The 10,568-nt window shown below is 30.0% G+C and overlaps 1 protein-coding gene across 1 annotated transcript; it reads right to left on the reverse strand.

Moving 5' to 3' along the window:
* Positions 1-6,248: 6,248 nt before the first annotated feature.
* On the reverse strand, positions 6,249-8,024 carry LOC118444659 (uncharacterized). Its single transcript, XM_085661576.1, has 4 exons — positions 7,572-8,024; positions 7,021-7,311; positions 6,556-6,936; positions 6,249-6,413 (listed from the first exon to the last, which is right to left on the reverse strand). The coding sequence occupies exons 1-3, from the start codon at positions 7,822-7,824 to the stop codon at positions 6,599-6,601; spliced, it is 882 nt and encodes a 293-aa protein (XP_085517702.1). The 5' UTR covers positions 7,825-8,024; the 3' UTR covers positions 6,249-6,413; positions 6,556-6,598.
* Between the last annotated feature and the right edge of the window lie 2,544 nt (positions 8,025-10,568).

Genomic DNA, 10,568 nt, shown 5'->3' on the forward strand with positions numbered 1-10,568 from the left:
ATGCTTACGTTATTTAATTTATGAACATAGTAAGCAATATCGATTACAGAATCTTATCACGGAACTCCATACATGGAAATAATTGTATATTTCTAAATTGAGAAAGAATTTCAATGATTAAAAAAAAAATTAAAAGCGAATACTTGCACTTTACGAAAAGTTTTACGTATTTATCGATTCTTATCCTTTAATGGAACGATGGCGATATCGTCATCCTCAAGTCAAAGAAAAACGTGAGAACTTCTTCTTCTATTTAGACATCTTCATTTCTATTCTTCCAAATTGTCGTTTCAATACAAGTAATAGATCTGCAATTAAATTAGATTTCATTAAGTATTAAAACGTGTTATAAAATATCTTACGATAACGTGGAAATAAATTCTTACACGCTACGCGAACACGTCGTGACTTGTCTCGATCGTGTCTTATATTAAACTGTTAGATATCACCTTCCTTTCTCATTCGCTTGAAATCGAGAGAGTTCGACCGTATTTTGTTTATGTCTCGTTAAAGGACGCGATTCTTGGAATTAAATAAGTTAAGCCGCGCGTTTACATATATATAACAATGTATTGACAACAGGTATCCTCTATCTCTTTCTTTCTTTCTCCGTATTTATCTTTCTTTCATTCTCTCACTCACTCTCTCACTCTCTCACTCTCTCACTTTCTCACTCTACTAAATTACGTATTATGTTACTCGAAAGAAATAAACTTACTTGTATGTAAGACGAAGATAGACAGCTATTTGTATCAAAGGATCTGCCTGTGTGTATGCATGCATATGGTCACTCTGAATTCGTAGAATTTTTGAAAAACTCTGAAATACACAATTGTGTTAAATGAATGTAAAATATGTTTTATGCGATATGGTACGTGATGTATGTAAGATTAATGTACATATATAAGATGAATATAAATATGCATATATATATTCATATACGATGAGTAAATTGTATATATATGTATATATATATACATATAAGAAAATCGAATGTAATACGAAAAATGATCTTTGAAAGCTAATTAATAGAAAATTATTAATTGGAATATCATTAATAAACGATAAAAATTTCAATGTCACGAAAATAAGAGGAACAAAATACAAAAAGAAAGTATTACGTAATAGCTCCCCTGGGAACGCCAAGAGGGCGATTTTATTTTTGCGAATATCTTTTACACGCGATGATGTCTCGACTCGCGAACATAGCTACAAATAAATCGCGTGTCCGACAATCGATTGGTATATTGGAAGAAGCTATACGTTAGAAAAAAATATGCTAATTACCTGTAATTACGAGGAGAAAGACGCTTCGTGCTACCTGTCGACACACGCAAATTAAAAATGGCGACGATACCACCAAAAAGCAGATCCGTCGCGCTTGCGCATGACGTCATCTCGTAATGGCCCCGCTAAAGGATTCGTAATTTTTCGATCTATTATCGGAAAATACCAAAACGTTAATAATACGATAAAATGATAGAAAATCTATTAAAACTTATAATTTTTAAGTCAAAACCATGAAAATCAATGCTCGTAATGGTCTATGTGTAAAAATAAAGGCAAAAACGAGAGAGAAAACCATGGACGAAATATATCTCGATCAGAGGCATCGTAATTTTTATCAAAAATATTTTTTAAACGACATAATCTATTGCCTTGCAAACAATACATCATATAAATCGGAAGTTCAACAATCGATTAATATATTGAAATGAGATGTACGTGAGAAAAAATATGCTAATTACCTGCAATTAAGATGACGACGTATGTATATTCCTTGTCAACTCGATATCGTTTATGTAGCGTTAACGAAACTAATTGGATCAGCCAATCACGAGCCGTAATTATCATCTAAAAGATCTTTCGACCAATAACATTCCTTGACAATGTAATTAATTATTTTTATATATAAAAAAAAAACTTTATCAATGCTATTTAAAAGTATATAAATCAATACGATAAAATGGATAATTGAATTTTAAATAAAGAAATAAGTTGAGCGTAGAATTTTCACGAAGAAACAAATCCGTAAAAATTATTTGTAATAATTTATAATAAGCGGAAGTAATCGATAGTGAGAGTTGAAAGGTATTTGTAAATATTCAAAGGCAACCGACGATAAATCAATTTATATAGATACAAGTACTAATAACTGTGATTAGAAAAAAAAAAAAAAAAAAAAAAGATAAAGACGAGATAAAGGAAAAAGAAGCAAGGAAGAAGAACAAGTAAAAGAAAAAGGAAGTTAAGGAGATCATTAATGAGCTTCTGTGTACCATGAAAAGGTAAGCCAATTGTTAAGAGTAGAAAAGTATTACTCTTTCTCTATTTCTTTCTTTTCTCTGTTTTTCTGTTTTTTCTCACTTGAAATGGAGGATGTTATTCCTCGCCTATTGTTGGCAAGGCGAAACAGCCCACGCTGTCCGGTCCGTGACTTCATCTCCTCGAACAAATAAATTCTTATCGTTCAAGGAACTCGTGTACGATGACGAAGTCGAGACTATTGGCTGGTCGTTGTGGTCTCTCTCTCTCTCTCTCTCACTCTCTCTCTCTCTCTCTCTGTCTTTCTCTCTCTCTCTCTCTTTCTTTTAACGATTGTAAAACCGTCGCATCACCACAAATTGATATTTATCGCTTTTTCGTACGTATGTAAGCGGTATGATCGTAGAAACACACACACCATAAGTTATCTATTAAATATTCCTCAAAATAAATCAAATTTTGTTCAAACGATGTCATATTTGACAATGATTATGATAATAAATATATATATATATATATATATATATATATATATAAATATACATATATAAAATATATATATATATAAAATAAATATATATAAATATATATATATAAATATATATATTTATTATCATAATCATTGTTATATGTATGTACATTGTATATATGTATTATCATAAATATATATATATTTATTATCATAATCATTGTATATATGTATGTATGTGAAATAATAAAGGAGTCAATGCATCGTAGAACAGTCGAAAAGATAGAACGTAATAAAAATAAAATAGAAAAAAAATTATTTGTCACGACAAGTAGCCACTACCATCATCAGTTGCTACTGTCAGTTGTGTGTCTGTTCGATTTCACATTCGTTACAAACGTCTATCGATAATGGGAGAGCGTGAAATAAGTAAAACAAAAATGTCCTGACTGTCATTAGTCATTTACCAGTTCTTTCATTCATACGTATGTACGATAAATACATACATATATATATATATATATATATATATATATATATAAACGTACGTACATTACATTCGTGTGTTCTCCTTCGTGTAAATTCAATGACACGCTTGTCGAACGTAAAATTCGAACTACATCTTTTTTCAGTATCTCTTGGTCATTCTTACTGCACGTGCAAATATAATAAAAACTACAAATAATAGTCGACGAGTTTGTGTATCGTCAAAGGGGAACGTGGCTAGTTTTATTTCTTGGATAAGGGAGAAAAATAAAATAACAATAAAAGAAAACAAAAAAAGAAAGAAAAGAAAAGAAACAGAAAAAGAGAGATAAAATAAGAGAGAAAGAGTTAGAGAGAAAAAAGAAATACAAAGAGAGAGAGAGAGAGAGAGAGAGAAATGGAGAGAGGTGACTTGGATATATTAATGGTTGGTAAGAAGATTGTAATGTCTCGAAGGCAGCTCGATCGAAAATATCTATACAGACACGAACCTATTACCTGCCTTTCGCAATACGTCGGATAAAGTTGAATAATAGCGAAAGTGGTCGTAGCATCCTGCCGTGGGAATGCCAACTCGTTTCTCCTACTCGCGTGCTTCGGAAGCGCGATCGAATCCTTTTCTAGCCATGAAGGGTCGGTTCTCGAGAACTATCGATATCGTTTCTCTCTCTCTCTCTCTCTCTCTCTTTTTTTCTTATCGATTTTATATTTTCTTTCATAAGATAATAATTAAACAAATTTCTATAATTATCTTATGTATCAGGTACATGTATGTCTTACTGATGTTAATTATTATTATATTATTTTATTTTTAGTTTATTTCATTATATTATATTTTATTACATTACACTTATGTTATTTTTCATTCGATCAATTTCATTTTTGTAATATCTCATTGCATGTCTCAATTTTCTCTCTCTCTCTCTCTCTCTCTCTCTCTCTCTCTCCCTCTTCTGTGATCGATTTGAAAATTTACGAACATGATTATATGATTTTATTTCTATTTCATTTAAGATAAATTTCATTTAAATTAATTCGTATAAAAAACACACGTTTCCACGTGACTGTAAGAATCTTCTTAGTTTCAATTGCTCGAGGAAGAAATTAGAAAAATAAAAAAGAGAGAGAGAGAGAGAAAAAGAAATCAGACTCGGAAGCAATATTCCCTGTATTTCTCGGCCGTCGTAAAACGTAATGGCGGAACATTTCGCTGCGGTACACCTGAACGGAATACACTCTTCTGTTTCTCGAGCACCTGTTTCCTAACACCTGACATCGTCCTCGTCGTCGTCGTTGGTCAAGATGGTCTTCTATTCCATAGGGGGTCTAAAAGGACATAGCTAACCATTAAGTATCTTCGCTAAAATAACCAGTGCCTTCTTTCTCTTTTATTCTAAACAACACCAACGTCCTCAATCACGATAAACAAAATAGCGGTACTAATGTCTAACAGGTGTTTCACATCCTCGAAGCTTCGATTTTATCGGGACTGTCATCGACGTCGAACACGAGCATGTCGAAGAAGCTAATTTTTTTTTTTCTTTTTTTCAATTCTATTAGAATATTAGAAATTCTAAGATCTTATTCGTTGTAAATAAGTTTTATTGTTATAAATTATATTTAATACATTCATAATAGATAGATTTATAACGATGAAAAAACAAATTGCTTTCTAATAATCAAAGAAATTAATATACGTTGATCATTTTAAGTATCTCTAATCTGATTTCAAGATCTACGATAATATCGAAAATTTGTAAAATTATTGGGATGTAAGAACGAACGTTATGTAATTTGTAATAAATGCATTATTAATTACGTCCTGTAAATTCAATTTATCTATACAGTTTCAATAGAAAATTAGCGATATCTTATCTGATCTAGATCCGATCTATTTTTTCTTTGAAAAATCTTCAATCGATATTGTAAATAGTAAATAAATCTCGGAATAAATTATATTCAATGGTTCTCTCGGTTCTAAAGGAAATATATTTTTCATATACGTTTCGATTTCAAATAAATAAATAAATGATTGAATAAATGAATCATAAAAAGGATCACGACTTTCGATAAATTTCCTAACTGTTTGATTTCCATTCTTCTCTATGACTTTCAAGAATATTACAAATTCAAAATACATTGCATAATTTGTAATAAATAAGTATCCATAAATAATAGTATAAAAAAGAAGCATCAGAAGTCTCATAAAATCGTTTCACTTGGTGGGAAGATGATTATTCCGAGGTAGATATTCGTAAATTAGTAACATCTACGTAAAGCGTACGGGTCGAATAAACTGAGAGAATAAACTCGAAAGGTCAGTCTTTTCACGTGTAGGATGGAGAATGAACGTGTGGGAAGAGAATCATACTATTCTTATGTATACTTGCATACGAGGAAAGACCTTGCATATGTGCCGGTGTTATTAAATGCTCACTTGTGCTGCATATAAACGTCGATGAGTGTTTAACGTCGCAACAAATCGTTCCATACTGTGAAGATGGCATTTCCTTAAAATCTTTCCTCTCATTCTCTCACTCTTTCTCTCTCTCTCTCTCTATCTTTCTCTTTTTCTAAAGTCATATTTATCAATATCGATTAAAAATTACGATTAAAAATGTGAATTTCGTAAATTGATCCTTAACCGTTGATAGTCATTAATAATTGTGTTAATTTTTAATTAATTTATATTAACTTTAACGATGATAATTTCAATTGTTATCATTAATAGAACCAATATTAAATAATTACTAACAATTATTATTAATTAAAATTAATCGTTAATTGAAAATTAAATATTGATACCTTTGTTTGCACCTGAACTATCTGCAATTTCTCTTTTTGATTTGTCTAAAGGATTGCATCTGCCAGGGGTATATATTTCATCTCTAGATATTTATCTACAATACAAATTATTTTATTACACCGTCATCTTAACGATTTAATTAAATCAAACAACCACACATGAACATGTTGTTCATAACGTTCTGTTATTCTTTTTTTTCTTTTTTATTACATAGTTTAGAATACAAATAATTTACATAATAGTCGACTATGATTTTATTACTATGTAAATCGTAATATGTAGAAACTATAGTTTCCGACGTATATCTTTTTTTTTCCCACAACTTTGAATAGATTTCCTTTTATTTCTATCAAAATAGTAATGACAGTATAGTGATTCATTTTGCGACTGGAATAAAAAGATCTAGTATTATCTCGCTGATAGTATTTATGATCAAGTTTTATTTTATTCTGACTTATGATAATCTCATATGAGAGAGAAAGAGAGAGAGAAAGAGAGAGAGAGAAAAAGAAAAGAAAAAAAGACATACCTATGTGATTGTTTAAAATGATAGAATTAATCATCGAAACAAATTAAGTTCCTCCAACACAATGGGGACTCTGACAAGGTTGATCGTCTCTTTTCATCCTTTGAGTATATGAAATACTATTTCCAAGTTGTATCTGACAAGATATGTCACATTTGTATCGTAACACTGGGTTATAGCATACGGAGCAATCTTTTTCATAGGAATGTGGATAACAAAACCAATGATAAGGAGGGATACAACCAAAAGAGGGACTCAAACCTAATCCCAGACTTAATTGTGGTACCATACTTAATTGGAAACCTCCACCAAAACCTCCACCAAAACCTCCACCATAACCTCCATCATAAGGACAACAATTTGATGAACATCCTCTACAATTAGCTGATAACATTAAGAAAATTCAATTAGAATATTACATTGTCTTGAATAATATTAGCAAGAAAAAAGAGCGTAAAATGAACTTACGACAACAACTGCAATTACAGTTCTTTGAACTTGGTGTTATCTCACCATCCTTTGGACGATCTGTACCAGTGTTGATGTTATTGTTAAGCTCAATATTCGTCGTAATATTTGCCATTCCTACGACAGGCTTATCACTACCTTTACAATCTCCATCTATACACTCAGTCTCGTACTCCGTAATGATCTGATGTTTATGTTTTGCTTTTCTTATGCAATGAGAACACTTTTGATTGCAATCGTGACTTGAAATAGTTTCGCAGGTTTTAACACACGTCTCCATGCAATGGTGATCTATTTGAAAACGTTACGAAAAAAAAAAAATCTTATCAAATATTTTGCATTACATCATATTTCATCTTTGATATAAATAATAATAAAATCGTAAGAGTTATATTTTGTTCTTTTCTTTTTTTTTCCACACTAATGGATAAACGACGATAATTCTAATTAAACCATTTCTTTTTTTTTTGCAATTAAAAACAAAGATATTTGTTGATTTAATTCTTAAATGTTAAAAAATCTAACCAGTTTGAAAAGAAAAAAATTTCTACCGAATTCCGGTGACATTTCATGATGATGCCTCTTCACTTTGTTCCCTTTATAACTCGGATACTTGAGACACTTGATATATGTCCTGTAATTAGGATGTTGACAATCGAGAATTAATTTTTGTTCTTCCGATGTATTTTCTTCGGTAGTGGTAATGTCAGAATCGGCATTTACCGAATATGACTCATTCCAAATGATACTCGAAAATATAACGAAGATTAAAAAAACAAGTACGAGTACTCGACTATTACCCATCGTGATTTTAACGAAATGGCCTGCAACTCAGGCTCGCTTGTCCCTTTATACTTGTATTTAACTCGTGACTGTGTAAACAAAGTTTCCTGGCACCATCGTATCACACACGGTACTTGTCAGAACCTTAGAGATGTTTGCACCTTACTATGAGATACCAAGGAAAACGCGTTGCGCACTTTGCTAATATTTTAGCACGTAAATTTTTCATTTAGCTTTAAACGACGTTCGCTACGACAACAAATTTGCACTGCTTATCGCGCATTGCCCAGCTTGAATCCACTTCTAATCTCTTCCTCTCTCTTTCTTTTTTTTTCTACAAATTTCTGTTCTGTCTCTCTTTCTTTACTTGGAACATCGTTTTTCAACATCTTCGATCGATATCATGTTCTTATCTACAGACATTTAATTCATTTATTTCACATTAAAAATCTATCCGATCTAGTCATTATCAAAATCATTATTATTACTGTTTGTCAAATATTGCAAACGCAGTCCATTACTTCGTACAAAACAAAAAATCAGTCATTATCAAATTATTATTATTATTATTATTATTATTATTATTATTATTATTATTATTATTATTATTATTATTATTATTATTATCATTATTATTATTATCATTATTATTATCATTATTATTATTATTACTTATGATCTATTTATGTTTATTTATTAAATAGATGAAATAACTTTAATATTGGTGTTATTTTGTTACATTTATATATCACGTCAATGCTACTGAATTCTTTTCTATCTTCTTTTTTCTCTTCAATAAGTGGTCTTCATAGGATAGACGAGACGTAACCCAGCCCAAAGATATTTTTAATCGTTACAATGTACACTCAGCGCGATGCGATAATGATACCTTTAGCATAATGCGTTTATGGCATAAACACGAGCGACGATATTTAACTCGTGCAAAGTGCGCGATTAAAATCATCATGCGTTGTATATTTTACAAGGAGGAAAGTAGCAAGCACAAGTAACTCTCGGTACTCTCGAAGTAACGTTATCTTCTCTAGGTCCCCAATGGAATTTCAAGAAATATCAAAGATATTATTAGACTCGTTTATTATTTATGATCGCATGGAATGCAACTTAAAGTCATTTATGACTCCTGTTCTTTTAATGTAATCCCGTTAAAAATAAATTTTACTTTTTTAACGAATTTCGATAAATTTCTTTTTTTATTTTCTCATACAGATCATCGTTTTTATTTGAACGTCGATCCATATGATGAATTAATATACCGTGCAATGTATGTGAATAAATTTAAAAATATTTATTACAACAAAAAATTTATTACAACAATTTTATTTCAACAATGATAAATAATATAAATGAAATGATAATTTTTACAATTTTTTAATCTGTAATCTTTCTAAAAATTCCGGAAATCTTTTTATTTGTTTTTTGCAAAAAACTTTAATCTATTCCAAAAGGTCTTTGAACACACTAATGTTGATTAATACTTAGGATGCTCATTCAATATCGAATAGGTCAGTGACGCAGATATTCTTATCGTGCTCAATGTAAGCAAAAGGTGAATGATTTCCTCGATTAGTAAATACGAATATGATAAGAAGAACGTTATATATTACTTTCATTTATTTATTGATATTACTAGCGTTTAGAAATAAAGAAATAATATTACAAGAAAAAATCTATACCTTTATGTAAAATAATATGCCGCTCGAATGTACTCTTCGAGATATTAAATTGCAAGTTTAAACGAAGGCAACGATAGTATTCTTAGATGACCTAAAAACAATCTATCATCATTCGATCGTGAATATAACGGCACGAAACAACAAAAGTTACTTTAATAAATCAGTCACGTTTATAACATATTCTTATTGGCTTATTGACCCTTCGATCGATGATATAATGTTCTGCTTTAAAAAATATCACATATGGATTATTAACATTATCTAAAGAAATAATAAAAAATAGAAATTTTTTAACGAAAATCAAAGTTAAAGTTACTTAATAATAAATAAATTAAGTATTTGCAAAATAAATTGTACATATCGTATGTTCTGTTGAATAATTAATAAATAAATTTGTTTGTTGGTGGATAATGAAATAAATAAATATATTGTATGATAAAACAAAGTTGGAATTATCTGGCTCGAAGTACCGTACTAACAGAAAAAATAATTGTCATCGTCAGCTACCGGTAAAAGGATCGTGATCAACATCTTGATCGTTCCAGACGACATCGTTTCTAGCATGAACAAATCTATTCATAATCAGGATAACATGATTTTAATTCAACTATTTTTAGCAAGAATCCCATTTTTCTATTTGAATTTTTATAATTTCAATATCAGGGATTAAATAATATAACAGTATTAATATCTTCATATCTTTTTTATCATAGTGAAATGTTCCAGTGTTTAATTAATGTTAAACGTTAAATAAATAATTTATATCATAAATAATCGTGTAAATAACTGTGCATTTATATATATTTTAGTGTTGATCGTATATATGAACATTTTTAAGATAATAGAAATTTTCTGGTACACTAGATACTTTTGACCCACTTAAAAACTTTTGGTCCACTTTGAAACTTTTGGCCCACCTCGGAACTTTTGACCCACTTAATAATACATTCAAATAAGGACCAATCATTTCTAGGTGGGTCAAAAGTCCCGAGATACACCATAAATTTTAAATGAGCCTAAAGTTTATAGGTATAGCAAAATTTTTTGGATGGGTCAAAAATTTTTAAATAG

The sequence above is a fragment of the Vespa mandarinia genome, chromosome 15, assembly GCF_050613455.1.
Source record: "Vespa mandarinia isolate Hongniang chromosome 15, ASM5061345v1, whole genome shotgun sequence".
Lineage (NCBI taxonomy): Eukaryota > Metazoa > Arthropoda > Insecta > Hymenoptera > Vespidae > Vespa > Vespa mandarinia.